This window comes from Electrophorus electricus, chromosome 19 (genome assembly GCF_041902795.1).
Source record: "Electrophorus electricus isolate QZ-2024a chromosome 19, ASM4190279v1, whole genome shotgun sequence".
Taxonomy (NCBI): Eukaryota; Metazoa; Chordata; class Actinopteri; order Gymnotiformes; family Gymnotidae; genus Electrophorus; species Electrophorus electricus.
In genome coordinates this window covers 12445171-12468865 of record NC_137515.1, presented here as the reverse complement: position 1 = coordinate 12468865, position 23695 = coordinate 12445171, and the positions used below count along the sequence as shown (strand labels likewise).

General features: G+C 37.7%; 3 protein-coding genes across 6 annotated transcripts; 1 reads left to right on the top strand and 2 right to left on the bottom strand.

Annotated features, from left to right (window-relative positions):
- Nucleotides 1-1467: 1467 nt before the first annotated feature.
- ca9 (carbonic anhydrase IX) lies at nucleotides 1468-11598 on the bottom strand. Of its 2 annotated transcripts, XM_027009060.3 has the most exons (12): nucleotides 11425-11598; nucleotides 8228-8260; nucleotides 7294-7464; nucleotides 7041-7183; nucleotides 6743-6835; nucleotides 6554-6620; nucleotides 6245-6402; nucleotides 5621-5738; nucleotides 5176-5223; nucleotides 4658-4672; nucleotides 4468-4561; nucleotides 1468-4197 (listed from the first exon to the last, which is right to left on the bottom strand). In XM_027009060.3, exons 1-12 carry the CDS (start codon nucleotides 11540-11542, stop codon nucleotides 4137-4139), a joined length of 1119 nt encoding a protein of 372 aa, XP_026864861.2. In that variant the 5' UTR covers nucleotides 11543-11598; the 3' UTR covers nucleotides 1468-4136. The 2 variants fall into 2 exon arrangements, with proteins under 2 accessions (XP_026864861.2, XP_081558732.1); XM_081702606.1 differs by lacking the exon at nucleotides 7294-7464 and having other exon boundaries at nucleotides 7041-7178; nucleotides 11425-11524.
- A 1432-nt stretch (nucleotides 11599-13030) lies between these two features.
- On the bottom strand, nucleotides 13031-19132 carry dcp2 (decapping mRNA 2). 3 transcript variants are annotated; one of them, XM_027009065.3, is made up of 11 exons: nucleotides 18824-19132; nucleotides 18188-18339; nucleotides 17892-18019; nucleotides 17675-17773; nucleotides 17401-17553; nucleotides 17164-17276; nucleotides 16924-17019; nucleotides 16591-16717; nucleotides 14814-14897; nucleotides 14654-14705; nucleotides 13031-14463 (listed from the first exon to the last, which is right to left on the bottom strand). In XM_027009065.3, exons 1-11 carry the CDS (start codon nucleotides 18874-18876, stop codon nucleotides 14327-14329), a joined length of 1194 nt encoding a protein of 397 aa, XP_026864866.2. In that variant the 5' UTR covers nucleotides 18877-19132; the 3' UTR covers nucleotides 13031-14326. The 3 variants fall into 3 exon arrangements, with proteins under 3 accessions (XP_026864866.2, XP_026864867.2, XP_026864865.2); XM_027009066.3 differs by having other exon boundaries at nucleotides 13031-14460; XM_027009064.3 differs by having other exon boundaries at nucleotides 13031-14466; nucleotides 18824-19129.
- Nucleotides 19133-19381: 249 nt separating this feature from the next.
- Nucleotides 19382-23345, top strand: reep5 (receptor accessory protein 5). Its single transcript, XM_027009000.3, has 5 exons — nucleotides 19382-19920; nucleotides 20146-20239; nucleotides 21489-21627; nucleotides 22170-22338; nucleotides 23026-23345. Exons 1-5 carry the CDS (start codon nucleotides 19806-19808, stop codon nucleotides 23073-23075), a joined length of 567 nt encoding a protein of 188 aa, XP_026864801.2. The 5' UTR covers nucleotides 19382-19805; the 3' UTR covers nucleotides 23076-23345.
- Nucleotides 23346-23695: the final 350 nt, after the last annotated feature.

Here is a 23695-nt window from a genome sequence, read left to right as displayed (position 1 = left end):
TGTGTTGCGCTGGTCAACAACAGCAGAATACAGGTCCTCCTTAATGTAGCAGCTCATTCAGACACAGCCGCTCCTTGAGCTCGTCACCGTTTCTATCCATCAGACTGTCCATTTTCCAGGGCTCACTAATGTGTGTTTTTTTGTTTTGGTTTTTTTGGGGGGTTTTTTTGTCTTTGTTTTTTTAAAATAATCCCCTCTTCTATTGCCTCATCAAGTGTGAACACATTCATGTAAATGACAAGCAATATCTGGATACCGTGGCTCTTTGCAGCAGTATCCATTTGGTTCTTCTGCTTCAAATCGTGGTGCTGGCTTGTGCCATTTCAGGGGAGACGTTCTTTGGTTGTATATTCTTAGCCTGAATGAAAGGTTTTCGAATGCGTGTACTTTCTTGACCAACATGTCCCTTTGCTATGTAGGGTATTTGTTTAAAGCTGCTTGCTTTTCCATTGCTGTGAGTCACAGTTCAGAAATGCTTCCATAGCACACTGATTACACATGTCCATAAAACAAATGCATGTGTTCTCAGGTTGCACTTCAGATCTGCTCATATCGAAAGGAACCTCCTTTCACGCCGCATTTATTAAGGTACTTCACAGATCTCGATTGATACTTGCGCAGACGATGTTGGCGATGGATTGCGCTGGTCTTGTTTTGGTACAGCCAAAGTGTACCTTTTGCTAACCACTGAGGTGCAGCAACTTACAAGCATGCCTCCTTCACCTCAGGACACACTGTGTGATTTCTAACAAGCAAGCCTGTCGTTCTGGACTAGTCCAAGGCAGCTCCCTCCTTCAGAGGCATGGCTGGAGTTAACTTTGTTATACCTAACTTGAACATATCATCTCCTTGGGCCTTGTGGTAACCTAAACAAACAGCCACCTTCAGTGCATGCATGTTCTGGAGAAGAATGGGTTCCTATTGCAGTTCATTTTAAGCCCTGTGTATCTGTCTAGTTCTTTTTAAGGCTCCTGTTGTGTGTGTTGTATGACCCTCTTCGTTTGTACCTGAGTGTGATCCTCCCAGTGCTGCTGGGTTAGCAGGGAAGTGGTCTGCTGGTGCTGCACTAGATAACTGTGTTGAATTGCACCTTCCTAATGGACCACATCTGCCACAGCAAGTCTTGCCCTGTCTGTGTTCTACTGAATGTCATCACAACCGGTGCTCACCTGGATTTTAGACATACTCTTTGACAGTTAATGACTATGTAATGTTTTGATGCTGCTTTATAACATTTTAAAGAATACAATGTGCCAAACAGGGAAATATGTAAGGAGTCTCCTATCGGGTTAATTAAATAATAGCCTTGTATTGATGTAATTAAAAAAAATGTACTGACTTGACTCTGGGGGGGTTTGTTTTTGGGGGTGGGTTACAGCATTGGGACTGGTTTCTTGGACCTCAGTGTGAGCCCAGCACTGGCCTGAATTACTCAGTTAAAAGGTCACTCCTTTCCTTTAAAACGCCCATATCCTAGCTTACTTCCTCTTCTTCTTGTATTTTATCAAATTTGTTAGTCCTCATGGTGCATGGTATTTCAATTCTTAGTTAAAGCAAACCATTAGCATGAATCATACATGTAACTGAAAATGAGTAGACCTGTTGATATTACCAATTACCCCTGTATTATTTCCTACAGGTTTCAAGGTGCATATCTTAAATCACCCTGTATACAAAGGAACACCCTCGCTTTGAGGTTGAAGTACCCTCTACTTTAGTTGTACAGACTTTTCAAATGTGTTCTTACTTGACCAAACTCTGCCATGCCAAATGGATGTATTCACTGTTTAAGGATTGCCTGTTAATATTTAGCTGGTAGGAAGCAAAATGAGGGCCTTATGACCAGAGGTGTTTTGACTCGTGTAAACAAGGCAAGTCATTACTTTTTCCATCAAGGGTTGTTTTTTCCACCAATAACCCAGCTCTGTTATAGACTGTTGTGTGTTTCTGGTTAAAATAACTGGGATTTTGATCTAAATATTTTAGCCTGCTATGATTTAGGCAGACAATTGAACATTTCTCTGACTTGACAGAAACCTTTTTACATTCTTTTTTTCTGCACCTTTTAAAATAACTACTTAGGTGATGGGGTTAAATTTCTAACAAATAATATCGGTGACAATCATCTTACAGACCCCAGTGATCTACTGCTCACCTCAGTAGAAAGGCTGGTGTGTAAAGCATGGAAATAGCCATGAGGCACATGTAATTAACCATGGAAGTCACTTTGCTAAAGTATAACCAACCTGAAGCCCCAAATAAGAATGCCAAACACTATTAGTGCAATACTCAACTCAGTTTGTGAGTAAGAGAATACTGAAGATGAAGACAGGTGACATGTTTTCATGTATCCCTAATGTAATAGGTACCACCTTAGGCCTTTTAAAAACAATACCACCAGTTCCAGGGCAAACTACAGGTTTATTAATACAATTTAAGAACCATAAAGTCATATACAATGAGCGGAAAATTTGGTTCTGAGTCAAGCACAAAGGGCTTCATTGACATTTAATGCGGTCACCATCACACATGTGCATAAGCACTTCAACAGTACAATTATGATAAACTTTAAAAATATTTCCACACCAAACCTAAAGAAAAAACTCTCCATAAAATACTACAATCACAAAAGCTCATAGAATCAGGAAACACTCATAGCGGGAAAAAAACGTGACTCAGCTCCCTGCGCACAAAATACAAAACATCTTCTCACATCATAACATTCAAAAATTAAGCACAATCAAAACATTAAAACATCATATTTAAACATATCCCCTTACATCATATTCCATCTTTACCGAAATTGCGTTTACCCGCTTAAAATGTTTTTAAATTTCCCACCGCTCTCCTTTCATTCATTCATTCATTCAAACTGCTCCTAAACTAAATATAAAACAAATACAACTGCACTTAAAACAAAACACGACTCCATACCAACCCCGGGAAAGAAAACTCCCGAATCAGTTACCGCTGCAACATTGCTATTTTCCCGTGTCTGTTATTTTAGTCTATGGATTTTTTATATTGCTCAGTTCGTCGTGCTTAAATACACACGCTCCTAATCGAAGGCTTCCCCCCTCCTCAATTACACGGGTCCTGTGCATGCGCATTCTCATCAATCGCTCACTTAGTCCTATTCACTATATCACACTAAGCACACATTGCGGTTTGCTGCTCTCTGCTCACGCCACTGAATCAGTATTTAACAAGAAGAGGATCCCTGACTGATTTAGGTTTTTTCCCATTTGATATTTCAACTTCACAACAGCATTGTTGCATAAAAGCTTAATTGGTTGCAGTTCCAGAAACTGGCCTGCCAGAGGCTGTACTTCCTGCCTGTAGGCTTTGACTTCCTTTTCTCTCCAGAGGAGGTTGCCAGATCAGTTCAGAAAGGAGTGTATACTTTGACCCAGTTGTCCATTAGCTAGCTGCATTTGAGTAGTCATAGGGATATGGTAAACAAGTCAAATGATCCATGGACCACAATTTCAGTGACTGATCTCACTCATAACTCCAGCCAAGTTAAAAGCACCATATTCTCAGAGGGCACATCATTGAGGACAGTAGATAAACAGAAGTCTTCCTCTCTCATGAGGCGATAATGAGAGTTGATGAAGTCTTTTCTGTTGTAGTGTTCCCTTACACTTCCTGATTGGTTGGTTAGTTTATTAGCTCTACCACATTTGTGACATCAGGAAGGACTTGATTCTTCTCCAGTTACAAAAATGACATTAGGAACAGGGAAATGTCCAGATACATACACCATCAACTCAATGATTAAATGATTTAGTCTATGTCTACAGGACACACCTAGGTAAAGTGGATCATTATCACAAATAAAACAATTAAAAAGTGATTTCCAACCATAAATGACTAAGATACATGTAGAAAGACACAATTGCAAAAAAAAAGTGAGACTTTGTCTCTTACTAGCAAAACAATGGTAGTACACCAAACAATTGTAGATTGCAAAACTGAAAACCTTTTATTTTTAATTTTTTTTTAATTATTATTATTATTTTTATTTTTTTTTACTGAAATTAGATTTCCTTTGAAACATTTAAATAACTTTGCAATTCTTCAAAACTGTTTTTTGTACAAATATGTGACTTTCTGGTAGCAAAATAAATGTGTTTTTATACATCATCTTTGATTGCTGGCTTATAAATAACATCTTGTCTGGTGTCTTTATTAGATCTGTGGAAAAGGACAAAAAAGGATTAATACTGTAATGCCGTTGCTTTACACAGGTAAACTGGCTTTTGTGTCATGAAATTGTATGAAATTTGATGGTTTGAGATAATAGAAGAACAAATGTTTTCAGCTGAAGGTGGAGGCTATCAAAGTACTTCTAAGCAAATACAATTTTCTTATAGTCATAATTAGTAATAATTATGGAACAGCTACTCTATATACCTTATGTAATTTATATAAAAGAACAAACAACACAGCACTTGCTTTACGTACATTGAGTTCGTTTTCCGCAGTTTAGAAATATAGATCAAAGAAGACAACAAAGTCACTATGAACAAGGCTCCAAAGGCAATGGCAAACTTATCACCTGTGGGTAGAGAGGCAGCATTTAGAAACAGAACTTGAAAAAATTTGTAGCACAAAAATTTTCAACTAAAACTGATTTATGAGACCCATAACATACCTCTGGACATGCCCTCTATAAAGGAGAGAAAGAAACAGAGGCATTTAAAATTTTCAATCAAGAATCAGTGATATCATGCAAATATTTGAACCCAGTATGGGAAAATGGTGTTAATTAATATTAAAAAGGAGACAGCTCCTACGAATAATAGAAAAAGCAGCAATTTTGTCTGTAGTGTAATTCTGCAGGATTTAGTATTGGGATCCTTGTTGATGAACATTTCTTTTTTATGTTTGTAAATAATAATGTTTTGAAGCCTTTATGTGTGGACTACAGTGCAGCAGGCCCAGACGTTTCCGGAAGATTGGGCCAAAACACAATTATGCCACAAATATTAATTGTGGCCCACACAATTATGTCACAAATAATAAGATTATTTTGATCAGTGTTGTTGACAGAGCTTCTTGGCTGAGGTCAACAAAATAGTCATTTCAATTTTCCGTGGTGGCAACTACTTTATGTTAGTCAGAATGCGCATTAGACATTCAACAGGAACACAGCACTGTGATAATGCTTACCACTAGGTGTAACTCTAGGTTTTATCTCTGATGGGTCTTTGTTGACACCTGTAAAAGGCAGATATTAATTCCATGTTTCAAAAGAAATTTTATAAGACATTTAAAAATGTTCCCAAAAATCAATATTTGTTTGTCTATTTTTGAAATATGCCTAATCAGTGGACACCTTAAAGTATACAAAATGCTTGATTACAGAGACAAGTAACCTCATGAGTGAGAGGTCACTGCTGTGTCAAAGAATAAAATGCCTTAGAAGTGTGGTTGAAAATTGTGAAAGTTGTCCCCAACTTGGAATTGAAAAATATGAATTTACAAAGTTAGGCATCCTAAAAGAGGACTTGAAGGCAGAGGTAAAAATGTAAAAGTGTTTCCTAAGAATTAATATATTTTCATTATTTATGCTTAATGCTCAATATGTAGCTTTATTGTCTGCTGATGTACTTACTCTGTGAACTAGTGAAGGAAGCCAGGACTGGTCTACCATGAAGAAGTTGTGCAGCTCTGAAGTTTTTGGACAGCAGCTGTTTGTGACCTGCTTTCAGTGTGTCTTCCAGGGCAGCCAGCTAGTAAGGAAAGTGACAAAAATAATATTAGTATCTGTAACCTGATACCATTTTACAAACCAAAATCAAAAGAGCTATGTCACAGTATGGCAATGGTGTACACACTCTCAAGATAGACTTACTTGCTTTGAAAACCCCATATTGAGGTAATTTTGCTTGCACTGTTGTTAAATATCAATTATATGTATGGACATCAAGCTTGACATGCATTTCCATTCATTCCCTGATGCAAGTCCTAAATAATTCTGTTTGTACCTGACACAATCCTGTATGTATATATATATATATATATATATATATATATATATATATATATATATATGTATATATATATATATATATATATATATATATATATATATATATATATATATATATATACACACACACACACACACACACACACACACACACACACACACACACACACACACACACACACAATGGAATGCCTAGGGTACTAAAATAGCCTGTCTGCGGGTCTAAAAGATTTGATCAAAACCAACCTGTCTCCTTGATACCATGACTGTCTCACTGAACAATGTCCAGTTAACAGTTTGGAAGCATGGCGGAGTTGTTAGGGATCCTTTGTACCTATAAAACTTCTCAAGATTGTTTGGTAGGAGATGACGGACGTTAAAACCTGGGATGTCTGTACCAGAATCTGAAAAGGGAACAAAAAAAACCTATCCTGTTATAGGAGGTTTCAAAGATCTTAAAATCTAAAAATCTATGAATATGAAAATAGTAAATGTGTCTTTGTGCTTTTTTACTAAGGTGTGTGTTTGTAAGGATTGGTAAAGATTTATATTCACCTTCTATGCTAACATCATTAAGTGCAGACAGGATTTTCTCATAGTTTTCATTGTCCTTAAGGCCAATCTGTAATGAAATTTCTAAGTTGAAAAATAAAATATAACACTTTCTTTACTGGTACTGGTACAAAGATACAGCAAAATATTTGGTCTGTTAAAGCAGGATTTCTTTTTAGAAGTGCAGTTTACCCCAATGAACGCGCCTAATACAGCAAGTCCATCTGGTTTGCTCTCAGCCTCAGAAGAATTAGTGTATTTTGAGTTATAGTGAACCACATGGATCTTAAAAGAAGAGACACCAAACATCACAATGATATTTCTGCTGTGTTGTATTGCATTGAGTGTGTATATTGTTACTCAGCCCGAAGGTCAGAACAAACCTGTCCTTACTGAATGTAAATAAACACCAGTGGGAATGGGTTTTTTTTAAGATCCCTTTACAGATAAAGTGGTGTGTTTTGCAATAGTGGATGTTGATCCATCTCACCTCAGCAGGGAAATGAATGTTATCTATGGTATGCTCTGATCCAGGCACTGCTATGGTCCCCCAGTGAAAGTGAAGCTGGGCTGCCAGGTAGACCTGGTCGAATCCTTTTACTATCCGCATAGTGTTGGGCAAACTCAGCTGCACTGGCGAATATGAACAAAGGCCACAAACATCATACACTGTGGATGACAAGATTTCTTCTTCATACTATATATTTAGGATGGAGAGATCAGAGCTGAACTAGCTAACTTACGTGTATGCCCATTGTTTTGCAACTTTAGAGTAGGGTCGGCTTTTAAATCATAGCCATCCAGCTCTATGTGAGGCAGGCTGGAATCATAGATGACCTTGCTAGTTTTAATGTCAATGGGAGACTGTGATTGTCCACTGCAGTGTTGGAAAGCAGATGACCATCCTTCCTGGTCTTAAAGAGAATTTCAAAATAGATTACATATTAATTTTGGGCACCATGGAGTTAATTATAAGACACTGGTATCAGAAGGGACACGTCACAAAGGTGAAGTTATATAGTTATTTAGTAAAATATAAGTCAGCTTGTTCAAATCCAAATCTAACATCTCATTTTAAGGCGGGATTATGTAATTATAACTGTTATCTCAGGATTGTGTAGTAGTCTAAACTGTACATCACAATGAAAGCTTACCAAGTCATGATTACGCATAAACTAATTTTATCAAGATATAAGAATTAATTCTTAATCTAATTAATTCAATACCTATTAGATAATTCTGTCCTGGGCAGTCTAACCTCTAACTGCAAGACTTAATGTCAGTCTGCTTCAATGAGGACAGACATCAAGGCTCCGCTTTCTACTTGAACAAGGAGATTAGCAAATAACCTAATATGATTTTACAATCTCTAAATATAAATAATTGAAATAATATCACAGTCAGCCTTGAAGCACTAGTAAGCAGCATACACAGGAGAAAGGAATTTCTTGGTTCTATGGTTCTAAACTCTCGTTCTATATAAAAACTGTCCTCAAAAGCCAGCATTTAGTCCATGTTTCTGTCATCTTTTGGCTCCGGTGTCAGGTAATCAGTCTTTTTCAATCGTTGTGGACTGGCTGGATGTCCTAGCAGACTGGGTTTAGAGTCTCTGTCCTATAAGCGCCTCCGTTGCAAATGCTGTGCACGTTTAATGGCATGGCGTGTAATGTTATTTACCATCATAGCCCCAGTGATGTTCATGGGAGGAATCTGAGAAGAAGAAGAAGAAGGTTAGTTTGTTCTATAAAAATGTTGCGGCGCTAAGGACAATATCTCTGAAGAGTTTAATTACATTACACAATTAGAGTATTTTTGTTTTGTAATTTGGTTATGTAGGCCATGTTTGTAAAGGCATATTTGATGATAATTGGTACCTGAAAGCAACTGAAGCATGCAGATTGACCTGCATCTATTATTCATAACACTAATGTTCATGCAAAATACTGAAATACTGTAATGCCAGTTGTTCTAATTGACAGTTTGTAGACTGGTGCCAGCTGCTATATGATCAAATATAGGATCAAGTAGAGCAAATCAGAGCAAGTCCTAGTCAAAGTAATGCATTTAAAGGGATTGTGGAGTCACAGCCTCTTAATATGGGTCAGATATGGCTGCTCAAAAAAAATATTCTGTGCTTTCTCACAACAGCACACACATGGAATGCGCCCTCCATCCAGTCGGTTGAATGCAGGCATTGTACTTCAGAAGTTACACTCCATGTTAACCCCCTTGGCCAGAGAGGTTTGGCTGCGTATTCTAACGGCCACCAGGACTCCAGACAGCCACATAGTCAGACTGTACATCACAGTTAATTTACATGGTGACTTGTGCTAAAATTACAGAGTCATCTATTTAGTCTGGTACTTAGAAAGGAGATGAACATGGCACACAGCAAATAGTTCTGTGTACTATTTGCTGTAATCCATGTAATGGGGGAATTGCCTGTTGGCTAAACCCGTTTTGCTTCATTTTCTTTTTAGATTAGAACTGTGCTATCAATTCCAGAGAAAAAGTAACTGCAAAATAGTATTTAAAAAAGCAGAAGCAGAATCTATTTCTGTCAATGTGCAATTTATTGAAAGCTTAGAATATCTTCACAGGAAAGCAAGTGTGTCATTGGTTTCGGAACACAGTAACTTTACCAGTTAACTAGATTATCTAAGTAAACAACTGATGCTGCAGTTTTTTGATGTTCTACCATAAAATGCAATCATTATGCTTATTTATGTACTTTCAAGAAGCAGACTCCTTTGTTTTCTACTTAGGTACATGATTCAATTAAAATCCACTCAGATTAGTCAGTGAGTTCTTCCCATTTTGTAAACTGGGTTTTGAGGCGAGACAGTGTTTGAATACATATTCTGTATGAAAGAATTTCAGTGGGAAATCATATTGCTTAATTGTTCATTATTCAGATGTTGTGCCCCAAGCCATATGTGCCTGTGGTAGAATCTTTTCATGTCTAATATACATGATTGAAATAAGTCAGTTCTGTTCAGCCATGATTGTTACTTCACTGTCTATGGCACTCATTGCACATACAGGCACCACTAAAGTGGAAAGAAACGGCTGGGAGTGAGATTGTGGCCAGAGTTTCAAATGCACTTGGCAAGGCAACCAGTTCCAGGAGGAAAGAAAAAATCAACTAGCAAGAAAGAAAAAGGTTAGAAAAGAAATCAGTGAGGAAGTCTAACTCAGTCACTTAATTGCTCAAGAAGTATGACTAAGTAAAAACATCTATATATGACTTAGGCTTCAAGTTAATCCATTTCCTGTAATGCATGACGGTGTAATGAAACTGAATAATCCACCAAGTCCTGGTATGGCACAATACTGCTAACAATCACTTGGTCAGCTACACCCATAGTTAGATATCTTTCTAAGTCTGACTGTTTACGATTTCAGGTTTCTATGAAGGGTAGTGTGAGATTTATATTCTAAAAGTTGGGGGTTAATTATTAGGAAATCCACTTTCTTAAATCCTACAGACAGGTTTTTGAAAAATATAGCAGGACTGAAATGAAACAGAGCTGTATGTGTGTCATTTCTGAGTGTAGTGGAGGCCAAATTCATGGATAATTCAAATGGACAAATCCAAAGGAACAGCAGGCTCCTGTTCTTAGATGTTTAAACAAGTGCTTAAAGATTCATGCAGAGCATTATTGGTAGGTATAAAAAGAAATGTTTGTTTAGTTGTGTGTTTCAGTGGTGGCTGTCGTTTTCTGTTAAAAGAAATTTTTGTTCTTGGCTTATTTCTGTCTAACCACTGACACAATACAATAATTCCAAATGTGACAAGAAATCCCATATTGTATGCCTAAGATCTAAGATGAAACACCTGCAGAGACTACAGTCCCACTCTCAAATAGATATATCTAATCTATATCTAATGTTTGAAATACAAGCCTGAAATATGCTCTCCTTTTGAAATTTCTTCAAAGGTCTCACAAATACACCTCTTACTCTTTCTACATCCAGCAAGACAGTAGTAAATACAGTCTGTGTCTCACATATATTAGAAAAGATCATCCCAAAAAATAAATTTAATTTTATGGTGATGCAGGACTAGCTCAGGAGAACCAATAAAATAGTTCTCAGGTCAGTGTAAAAGGAACAGCTTGCAACATCAGCAGAATATGAGTTTTTCTTACACTACAGTCCATCAGCATCAGTACCTCCAGAGCAGCACGTACACCAAAAGTTTACCATTCCCAAAACCAAAAGCAGTCACTAGCATCATCAGAAACTTCCTGGTGAGCTGGTGAATGTGCAGATCTTATTCATAAGGAATGTTTGTTTTGAGAAACATCCAAAAACCCTAGCAGAGCTGAAATGTAGGAGCATACAGCACATATAGATACACCATATAATGCAGCCAAGCATTCAAACATTTATGTCTTCTTGCTGTTCACAACAGACAATGTACTATGACAAACAAAAGCAACAAATTCAACAAAGTTTGAATGAAGATGAATGCAGAAAAATGGCCAAAAAATCACTAACGAAAAACCATGTCTTATGATTTTTGAAATCAAAAGTTATAATTCCTTCACTTGATTTTGTCTCTCTTTTCTCTCTTATGGAGAAAGTAGACAAATGGAATACCCTAACTACAGTCTCTTGGTGGAACGACTAAGCCCATTAAAACAGAAATAAAAGTGCTCACCAAATTCTGTGCTTTACTGGGGATCACAGAATTAATTAACAGAATTCATTAACATTTACAAGTACATAAGTGGAGCTAAAGAAGTGGGAAAACGCAGAAAAAACACAATGTGAACAGTAGCCTTGAATTGTACGTCTTTTTTCTTTTTGCCACAAGCACAAGAACTAACTTTTAACAATATTTTAACATTTTCGCTTATTTTACTCACTTTTGTCATTGGTCCCATCATGCTCACTGTTCTCATCTTCCTCTGAGGAAGAAGAGGCGGTAGCAACCAGCACCTGATTCTGTATGAGGAGTACGGTAATGAAAAGTTCTAGCTGCATGCTGACCTGTGCCTGGAAAAGTCCCACACTTGTACACACACCCTTGCACTCAAACACACACACATATATATATACACACACACTTGTACCAGGGGTGGAGCTTTAAAGTCTTCCCTAAGGAAACTCACCAATCAGGGGCCATCAAATGTGCCCAGTACATATCTCTCTCTCTCTCTCTCTCTCTCTCTCTCTCTCTAAAAGACTGAATATCAACTAATCTAATCTCTCAGTCTCTCAGCCTCCTGGCAAAGTGGAACCCCACCCCTCTCCTTACACACAGTTTAGAACAAAGTTCAGCACAGAACGGTGAGATGTGAGGGACTGGCTTCATGTACAGAGACAGTATCTTATGAAGCAGAATTAATAGAATCTTCACTCATTTGTCTGAAATGTAAAGTTTGGTTTGGAAATTCATTTAGACTAGTGGGATTTATATGTACGTGACAAATAAACCAAACTTGAAACTTGAACTTGATTAGAAAATGTAAATTCCTATTTTCTGCATAATACATGGACATTGGCCATATGCCCATGTATTCTGTTAGACAATTAAAAATGTTGCTATCTATTAGCTTATAGAACTTTAGGAATACGTATTATCAGTTAAGTGAAAAGAGTGTTTCACATAAATAGAAGGAATACAAAGTTACAAAGTTTTTTAAGATTTAAGATCTTATTATGGATCTTCACAAGTTGTGCCACTGACAATTGGCGATCATGATCCTGTATTAGTTGAGAATAAAATATAAGTTAGATTTTGTTATCATACTTGATACTGAGTCTTCACATGTCTATTCGCCACAAAAAAATTATATGAAACAAGTGCATTCAAATTACAAATTGGCATCTAACATCTTATCAATGAGTGTGATTGTAAAAGCTGATATGCCTTTAAAATATCCTTGAGTCTGAGAAAGGCACTGTATCAATGTAAATAATACTACTACTTTCTTATTAATTCCTGGAAGAGCAAGTATACGGAAAAATACCATCAGCAGTAATTTTAAGAGAAAGAACAGATACTTTAGAGGTCAGAGCAAGTGCATCTCAACCCACTAGGCCTTTGGAAATGGTAGTTTTACCAATAGTGCTTATTTCTGACAAATGTTCTTAAATATTCATCTACTATTAGGATGTTTTACATAATTTCCCAAATTTGAGAAGAACCGGGCCAAGTCAGTTCAAAGGCTAGTTTAGACATATCAGCCATTTAGTTGAGCTCATTTAAAAAGGTGCATTAAATATAATTTTTTGCAGATTCTGTGTGTATAAAGTGTCCATCACAGTTGTGTACATCAAAGTTGTGTGGAAAATGGTATTGTGAATAGAGCTATGGTGGAGAGAATCTTCAGTGTGTGCTACAGAAACCCTCCTGTGGGAGGTTGGCAAGAACTAACAAACAAGGACTAACAAAATACATCCGCGTGCATGATGCTACTGTGACATTCCAACTCCGCTTTTCTAAATGAAGTCAGAAAGAAACCATCATTACTGCCAAAACAAACAGCAATTTATTTAAAAAAACAAAAACAAAAAACAAAACCACACCATCCAGATGCACACATAAGGAAACTATTAAACTGATCAAGTAACGGACAGTGTAAATCATTTTGCATAACAGTAAACCAATTTTGACAAATACTGCACTTACTTTATAAAAATGTCAGTGCAACTTGACAGAGAAGACAAAAAAAGAAAGAAAAAAAAAGAAAAAAAGAAAAGGGGGACTCAAATCATTATCTTGCAAAAATGAATGTAAACTCCAGGAAGTTAAAGCGTCATAAAAATGGCGGGTTCAAACTCAAAAACAATATAAAAGACACTTAAAACCTTTATACTCAAGGCTGAAACAATGGTCAATATTTTAGCGAACTAACAGAACCATAATGCAGTCTACCAAACGAACAAACACCGTAAAACATCAACATGGGTACATTGCAGGAATATAACTAATAAGCAATTCCCAAAGGATTTTTACTGACTTTGTGTACATCTCCACTGTTAGTATGTACCACATCTGCAGTACCAATCTTCTGTGGCTTATTACATATAATGTAAAGTGAAAAATGCAGCAGTCCTTTATTCCAAAAGAAATAATTATCAGATGCCCAACACATCAACAGTTCCATGACTTTATGTATCCTGTTAGTCTGGGTTGTTTTTTGTTTTTTTTAAATAAATAAATGTGACTATAGATTACCTTGGAGAAAAAAAGACCAACTGTTATAGGTCAGAGTTCCTTGGTCTGTACAATAAGCTTCACAGCCAACTGACTTTTTTCCCCTTAAAGTTACAGTAACTTTAAAAGGCAGTTGATACATACAGATCAGATGGCTATAATACTCCGTGGTGTACACACACAAACCATGAAGGCATTGACCAATACAATTTCTGTTTTAAAAGACTCAGTTGAGACCTGCAAGACCTGTAACAGTGCCACAGCTACCTTGAGTCAACTAAGAGAGCACGTCTGAGACATGTTTACTATGAGCACTTTCAGTAATCAGACTGGTCTGCAACTCATGAATAGGATTTAAAGAGACACAATGTAATACTCAAGTGAGTAAGTGATTCCACATATTTGGGGAGATGGGGCAGAATTCATACCAGGTTCCAAGTTAAAATGATTAAACAACCTCATTATTTCAGAGCCTTACATATATACACACACACAAACTTGTATTTGGGAGTGAGAAAGAAATATACCTCATTTTATTAGTCATATTGGTCCAACATCTATTATATGACCACCCCTGAAATCAAAGAAGTGGGAAGAGGCTGGCTTCAGGAGTCAAAGCATGACTTCATGATTGCCTCTCGGTCGAACCTGAAGCTAAGGAAGGACTTTGAGGAGAGAATTTGCTCGTATTCGCCGTAGCAGATGTCTGACTGCTTGGCTGAGCCTTGCACATCCCTCACTGCTTCTGGAGGGGAAAGGCATCCATGTAGTTAAACCAAAAAACAGATTTATCGGTCACAACATAGACCTCAGAGATGTGCTGACTTTAAGGAGCAGTAAAAATTATGAGCTTCATATCATACAGTTAGACAGGCACACATTTGTATCACCTCCAATAATTATGAATGAAATAATAAATGGATGGCATATACCTCCATCAAAGTTGTCTTGAAGTCTTCTTGGCTGAAGTTTCTTGTCATCTTTCTATCATAGAATTTAACAGTTGCCATAGTTAACAGATAATAGGTTTTGATCTTTGGGTAAGGGGATGCGGTTATTGGTCATAAAGGGAAAATCAGGGCAACTATGTACCTGCTGATTGCTGAGCTCATGAGTCCTCTTCTTCATTCTGGGAGAATCATGCTGCTTCCTCCCACTGCCTTTCACATTATGGTTCTGCAGAAACAGCACAGCAAGAAGTTAACAGTTTAGTACTGTGTACATAGATTATAATTAACATGTTATGACCTGGTTTAGGCTCAGTCTATAACTGATTAACAAATTAGATGGATAAATGGGAAACATGTAATGGAAGACTGAAAATGGAAAAAGCAATTGGCATATATTGTTAACAAAACGCTGTGTTTAAAAACGTTTTTAAAAAGTCTCACCTTCGGGTACAACCACAGCCAAAACAACAAACAAAACCCAAAAGTTAACTGAAGAACCCAGCTACCTGAATTGTGGAAACACGCAAATCAAAACAAAAAACAAAACACTTCCCTTACTCCCTGACTAAAACAAACTCAAATGTTGGCTGCACCCTACAGTGAAATCTATATAAAGGAATTTTGGATAGATCTAACCAGGTAACCAAATCCAGGAATGATTGAGCAGAGAGAGAGAGAGAGAGAGAGGAGAGAGATCATAAAGCAAGGGTACATAAGAACAGTTACATCCACCGCTGCATGTAGTATGTTTCCCCAGATACTCGCTTATTTCCAGATTTCAGTTTCAGATGTACATGGGTCCATTTATTCACACTTCCAGTGTCCCCTCACTCATGTGATCAATCCAGGACTATATCAATGCCCATCCAGATCCATTCAACAACTTGCTATCCCGGCAAATTCCAACTGCGATGTTTTATATTTCAGAGCAGAATAAGGTACACCCACAGCAAAAAGAACAGTTAAAAGCAAATCTACCTTATGACACTTTTCAAACTGCTTGATAGAGGGACAAAAATCAGTAGTACCAAAGACAGCTAAAACCTCAGCCATTCCACCCCCAAAGGGGGGGTATGGGACCCAACACCACCAGCCAGAAAAGAGTGAATGAGTCATGAATGCCTTTGGGGCCCCATCACGAAACAAACAAATAAATAAATAAAAAAGTATATTTATAAAAATAGAAGCTGGTCTCACCTTCAGGCTAAAAGACAGTACAGAGAGTTTAAAACAAAACAAAACATGGACAAGGGTACGCAACAATAGTCAGTAAACTACAGAACATGGAAATTCGAATATATTAGGATAGGGAGCATGAAGATGATGAGTGGATCTGGATGAGTCTCAGTAGTGTCCTAGAATGATGACATCAGCTAAGAAAGACAGGGGATGGAATTAAAGGGCAGGATTTTGTCTGAAACTGGAATCCTGAATAGACAAAACACTGCACCAAAAACACCAGTGGACAAAATTACTGATACTATGGAGAATTACTTTTAAAAAGATGTACACACTAGACAGGCTACTGACAATTAGTACAGTTATGTGTACATTGTAGTACATTAGTACTACATCACCCTCTTCTGGTTAGCTGAAGTATAGTCAGACCAAGATGTACAAGGTCAGATTAAAATATTGAGAATTATACATTTCATACCACAATGGATCATGTAATTCAATTCACTAAAACTATTCCACAGAGCAAATTGGTGCCCTAATTAATTAAACTTTTCCTTATAAATACCACAGTCTGAACAGAGCAATAGCTGTAGTGGCAATAAATAAGCTAATTAGATATTCTGTACCCCGGTCCAAGATGTTATACATGTGAAATCGTTGACAAATATGTCAAAGGTGTTCATTTAACGTCCAAGGAATTGTCCAAGATAAATACAGACTTAAATTGGGCCAACACTAACCTTGACTTTAAGAAAGTCTGTTAGTTCACATTGACCAGGTTGCCCAAAAGCCTTTTGCTGTTTTTGCTTTGTCCATCCATCCACTGGAGATGCCTCCACGGACATCTGTGAGCGTTTGGGCTTGGTGCTAAGGGGAGAAAACAGTTACACAAAACTATAGCCTGATGACACGTTTAGTGCTTCAGCATGATATACAGGAGGAGGTACCAAGTCATTTGTAGAAAATTACTTGGTACATGATGCAAGCTCCTATTCATTAAGGTGAGTGAGGGGGTGGATCCATTGAGATACTGCTGCCTGAAATTCAAAGTGATACATTCCAATCTCACTTACTGAAAAGGTTTGCATGGAGTGCTGTCATTGGACAAAAAGTCCTCGTCACTGCTAGTTGATTCCACTTTATGCTTGGCTATCCAATCTCTAAGTTGTCTGTGAGAAAGAGTGCCACACAAATCTTTATCACTTTACACCAAACGTGAACATGTAAAAATGCCATGAACAAAAATGCTCTACAACTTGACACAGGATGAACAGAAATGAAGATGCAGCAACAAAAGATGCAAGTCAAGATACCTCATAAAAGGAATAGCCATAAAAAACTTGTTGGGAGCCAGGCCAAGCTTGGACTTAGGAGTCATGTCATTTCTATGACATGGCAATTTGTCAACAGGAAACCATTCGATGTTCTATTATAAATATAAAAAAAACAATTGTTTCACTTAAATAATGAATTTATATTGTTAGTGTGCTGAAAGAACAGGTCACCAATTAGTGGCTTCTGAAACCACAGAGCCCTCAAATGTACTGTACCCTTATTTCTTTCCTGGTTTTTGGGTTAAACTTTGTTTCCTTTGGAACCCCAGGTATTATGTATAAACGAGCCAGCTGATCTGAGATTTTCTGCTCAATGAAAGTATCTTTGCAGATGCGGTCTCGGATATCAAAACCAGTCTCCTCCAAAACCTACAGTGACATAAGACACATTAAGATTATTTACAGTGAACATCTTCAAAACATCACATTTATATGCAGAACTCAACTTCTCCTCAAAGGAACCTGCAGCTCCCCAGCACGTGTTGCTTACTTCTCGCACAGCACAGTCATGCGCCGCTTCGTCCTCATTGACTTTTCCCTTAGGAAAGCCCCATCCTGACTTAGCTAGGTATCCCTGCACCAGTAAAGCCTACACACACACACACACACACAAAAAAAAGAAAAAATCATGTCAAGCTTGAGTTAAGACTCTGTTCATCTCATACCTAAATAAAAAGGCTCTTAAGTTTATTTTAACTGTATCTCACATTGTCAAGGGTTTCATCAAGAATAATGGCACCATATGTAGGCACACCCATCTTATACTCTTTCCACTGCTCTAAAACCTTCTGAACATCCTCGCCTTGGGGAAGCAAGAATGGGCAATGATTAAAAAGTGAAAAAAAGAGTCAAGGAAACTGAGCCAAACATCTAGGAAGGAAACACAGAAATAAATGGTTGACTGGAAGCAAAGAAATTACTGTAACCAAGTCATTAAATTTGGCCACACTTGTCAAAGATACATGGAATACATTTTTAAGTGATGTTGACCACAGAAGGATATCAGCCTTGGCAAAGTCCCTTATCCCACACTGAGGTAATCCTGGTGTATTCTGCATGTAGAAGTCCAGGTAAAACCAATGGGCAAGTTCAACTTGGAAGCAAACCCTGATGGCATTGTCCCTTTCTTCACTAGGGATGTGCAGGATGAAACGACTATGCGGAACAGAAGCAACACCTTAGAACAATGTCATTTTAATCTGATAAACCAGCTCAGACATGGCAAGATAGTGAGCGAGTGTACTCGTTAACAAGAATACTTCACAATAACAATAATAATAACAAATCGTAATCATCATTAACCTGCAGAATAGTCTTTAAACCAGGTTATGCGATAAAAGACAAATTTAAACCATCGCGAAAGATCCAGAGGTCTGCAGGAGTTATGCCATAAAACAGTTACGTTAGTTCCACTTGACTACATTTAAGCAGCTAATCTAGCTTTAGCTAAAATAGCTAACTAACTCACCGTTGCAATAGTTGGAGGTCAATTGTAACCTAACTATAATATGTAGCTAGCCAACTAGATATCTACTCACAAACCAGATGAAAACCGATTCATTACTGATAAGAAGTTGCGCCTTCCTATCTCAAATGCAGAACAAAGCTAGAACAAAGCTATCTTAAGTGAACAGATCACCTGCAAAGGTCGTCCAATACGCCGTTGGGAATCTCCCCTCGTTTTGTCTCCATGTTGGGGGTAAAACCATCCCGAACTTATAAAACTAATTTGATGAAAATAAACAGCGAAAAGCTACCACAATCGCACTGAACATTTGTGAAAAAGAGACATTGTCCTGACCAATGTCAGTTATTTACAAACCAAAAAAAAAAAAACCCGAACAAAACAAGTAAGCGCGACGCAACCTGCTATTCCGCGTTTATAGCTACGTAGCCTGGGCTGGTTAGCATTAGCTAAAAATTCTGCCTTCATAAAACAAACTCTCCAGAAGGGCGGAGAAACGCAACATGGCGAAGAAAACGTCCATCAAAAGAGCGCTCAGCAAATAGTTTCGCTCTTCTACGCCGGACATCGACCAACAGCCAATCAATTTTGTAGGATTACAAGTTAGATTGACGTGACGCGGAAAGCAAGTGACATAAAGTTAGATTGATTTGTAAGCGTGCTGTGCCACTTTATGAAAAGCGTTCGTCGTTTCTTCCTTGTGCAATCACAGGTCGTTCAGCTGCTACCTATTTAAACGCCGTACACTGTGCGTGAAATAGAAAGGCACGAATGAATTCAAGAGCATTTTGAATAAACTTACGTTAACATCGTTAACACAGTAGTTGATACTATATAAACAGGTTATTGAACAGGTTATTTTGCGGAACGTGGTTATCACGCAGACTTAAAAAATTAAGTAATTTAGCTGTGGTTCAGTTTGCACCATGTATCACTGATTTTGTGGCTTGGACAAAACGTAGCGTGTATCGATTAAGGGGTGTGGTCTGCAGGATTTCTTCCTTCGGAGAGACCTGGTGCTGTGACGCAAGACGTGACAGAAAGTCTGTCTAACGGGGACAGAGGAAGAGAGGAGGTTGCAGTTCATGGGTGGCGCAGTTTGCGTGCTAATAAAGTTTATTTTACAACTGAATATAGCCATCATTTGAGATAAAACATGGTTCAAGCTAGAGACAGATTCGATAAGTTCCTACACGAGAAAAATGTTATGACCGACATCTTGGCAAAAATTGAGGCGAGAACGGGAGTAAAACGATTGTATATTGCACTCGGTAAGTAAGCTTGCGGAAGGCATTCGGCAACGTTTATGCAGTTTTGGAGAAAAGTCATTCTGGCATCTTGTGAACAAAGCCAATACTAATCGACATTCTGTTTTGAGGGATACGGAGATGCTCAACCGATTAAGCAATTTAATTTACAATAGACTGATCAAAGCTTTATCATGGTCAAGCTGGCCTAGTGGTTGAGCGATGCTACCCTCTTGTCTTTCCTTGTAGCTGTCACAGCCTTCGTTGCAGTATATCTGGTGATCGGGTATGGAGCTTCCCTGCTGTGCAACCTCATCGGGTTTGCCTACCCTGCGTATATATCGTGAGTTGGCATGTTTGATTTTGTTTTCGATTAAATGTATAGAAGCAAATATAATACTTCACAGGAAAAAAATGAACGGCAGCTGCCATGCTTCCGTATGTAGCAATCACTAACCCAACATGTACGAGGCCTTTATAACACCCACATTAGGCCATGCTACCACACGGTGAAGTCTCTTTGGATCAGATCCAATGTCACTATTAATGGGTGTGTTTGACGTTCGTGATGGTACTTGTTAAACTACACGCGTCCTCTGACAATAGGTGTTGTGGTACCCGAGGGCCTTAAGCGCCACGATATACACCACTATTAAACTATGAACTACAGCCTCAACTGAGCAATATTACATTCTGCAGGTTTTAACTTAATAGCCTACTTGTAATGAATAATAACGATAGTTATAAACGTTGTAATCCCTGGTTAACTGGTTGTTTATGAATTCCAGATAATTTGCATGTCTTATTTGTATGCAGTGTAAATAGAAAGCACTAGCAATTCTAGATTAGTGTTATTGTGATCATGGAAAAAAAAACCCAAAACGTCAGATCGGTGATGAAATTTAGCGATTAGTGAAATCATATAATGTGTATAATAATACTACTCGGCTGTTCCGTTTTATCTACATGAACATTTACGACTGAAATACGTCTAAGGCAAATGTTCACCCACATCTCTATTTGACAACCACAGTAGACCGAAAACGACGATCTTAGCGTAGTCCATGTCACACAAGTGCGGTTATCTTGCGTGTTCAGCACGTAGTCTGGGAGCCATCTTACTTCCAGGGCCAAGGTAAGCCTTGCTGAGTGTCATTTTTAAATGTGATATACAATGTCACACAAATTGTAGGCTCCTTTAATTTTTCCACGAGGATCCTTGAGCTATACATTTTCTTTTTGTGGTAAAATCGTTCTTACACGTGCTAAAACACAAGGCTCTTGTGACTCGCCTGTGTCAAATATGGCTACATCTAGGCCAACTGCTAGTTGATTCCATATTCTGTACACCACCTACAGTACTGACTTGCTGTCTGTCACTACACTGGGACTGGATGTAGTTCATGCAATTACCTGCCTCATATTACACACAACTTGTAATAGTGGTTATGTCGCAGCAGTGCAAATAACGCCAAAGATAAATATATGCTTCTTGATTTTATATTTGGAATTTAAACTGCAAATATAAAAAGAATATGACAAATAGGAAGGAAAAACACCACACACTATTGTTTTATCCCACTGATCTGCAGAATTAAAGCCATTGAGAGCAGTGACAAAGATGATGACACAAAATGGCTTACCTACTGGGTTGTGTATGGTGTGTTCAGCGTGGCTGAGTTCTTTGCTGACATTTTCCTGTCCTGGTTCCCTTTCTATTACACAGGAAAGGTAAGAGTCTGTGTTGCTTTTTAGCATTTGCTTGATAATGTGTCAAAAGTCTGTAGAAGAAAACTGATCTGTTTATATGATAAAAAGCCCTACTGTTTTGAGCTGCTTTGTCAATAGTAGTTCAATAGTAGGGGTATTAATCCTGGTGGTAGAATGTTGAAATGAGCATATGGAGACACTGAGGAAAACAAAAAGATTCTTTCAGAAGAAAAACTCTTATAAAACTCCAGCACACAAATGTTCCTCAGCTCAGAAGTCTTCCAGTAGTGTTTGTTTCTGCTACTTTTGTAATATCCCCAGGCAATACCTCAAATATTCTAAACTAAGATCCAATTGAAGTTGTCATTAAATGTGCATTGATGGAATACTGAAAGCATCTGAATAAATGAAATGTCCAACAGCCCCTTATGTTTTGTATAGGCCTCCAGCCTTGAGCAATCCTTATGTAAAATGTTAGATGACGCTCTCCGTGAAGTGTTGTCTCAGAAATCGGACAGTGCGGAATCAGACTAGGTGGTCATGTGTTTCTTTGATTTTGGCAGTGTGCTTTCCTGTTGTGGTGCATGGCTCCAACTCCTTCTAACGGCTCCATCCAGATCTACACACGCATCATACGCCCTTTCTTCCTAAGGAATGAGGCCAGGATTGACACCGTAGTGAAGGACATCAAAGACAAAGCATCAGATGCCGCAAATAAGATTAAAGATGAGGGTAAAAGCATATTTTGTAACAGCTATTTTATGTTCTTTAACTTGAATTTTAAGGAATGCCATAACCCAAACAATGTTTGAATCTGTCATGAAGGATTTCGGTTTTTGGAATGGTCCAGGTCAAGCTAGAGACACGTTCTGACATTTGTCACTTGTATATTAAAAGAAAGTGACAGCAAATTTTACAGTGATTACAACCACACTTCCCATGAATATTGATTGCTTCCTACAGATGTAGATTTTGCTTGATACTGTAGGTACACTGTCAGGTTTTTATTCATTTTGTATGGTTTTCAGCCTGAACAGTTCAATTATGGTCCATCAAACACATTTTACTGAGATTTAACTCGAAGTTGACAAGGCTACCCTTAAAAATACAAATGCCTAATTAGCTCTGTAAGACACCATAATTGTGTTTATCTTTGATGGAACATTTTACAGAATTGGGCAGAAATGTTTTTTCCTCTTTAGACTTTACCACTGCAACCCAAAAAGCACTGTGTGTGTGTGTGTGTGTGTGTATACACACACACACACAGATAGATATTAGATTATAGAAATATATATATATATATAATCTAATATTAGATTATAGAAATAGATAGTTACTTTCTTTTGAGTTTTGAAGTCCATGTTGAGTGCATGCTTTGACCTAGCTTCACTAAAGCATTATCATTCTTTCATTTAGCCAAGAAAGCCACAGCAAACATCATTTTTGAAGAAAAGAAGAGTTCTTAAACAGCTCTGGGACAGAGACCACTTCAACTGCTATATATCCCTAAGGACGATCACAAGCCTGGATACATGTTGCCTTTACTATTGTTCTTATTATTTTGGGGGGGTTTATAAACAACTGGAAGATTACACCAGGCTTTGCTGCCCTTTTACTGTCTGTAAAAACTGTAGTGATAACAGTACAAAATGAGTTTAAATATATAGTGTATGTAATTGAATGCCAATGTTGTTTACCAGCTGTGCTTTAGTCCCAATAAATGAAACTCTCCCATGTTTTGTGGTGGTATTCATAAGTAATAGTGGAGTTTTAGTTGTCTGTACTCAACTCACTCAGCTGTCTCACCCAATACTTCAAATTTACCATGGAGCAGAAGTAGGGGTGGAGATATCATTGTGTACATGCGGAATTATTTTGGTAAGATTGACAAGAACTTATTGCAATCATTAAACTTCGATAAAATAAACAAGAAGCTCTCATTTCCATTACCATAATTCCACTTCTCAGCTGGTGCCTTAAACATATATAGGACCATTGCTTGCTTGTAATAACCAGAAAGATCTGAGGCATGTAATTCTAAATTCAGTGTAAAATGTTTACTTCCTACATCATGTGAGAAAAATAC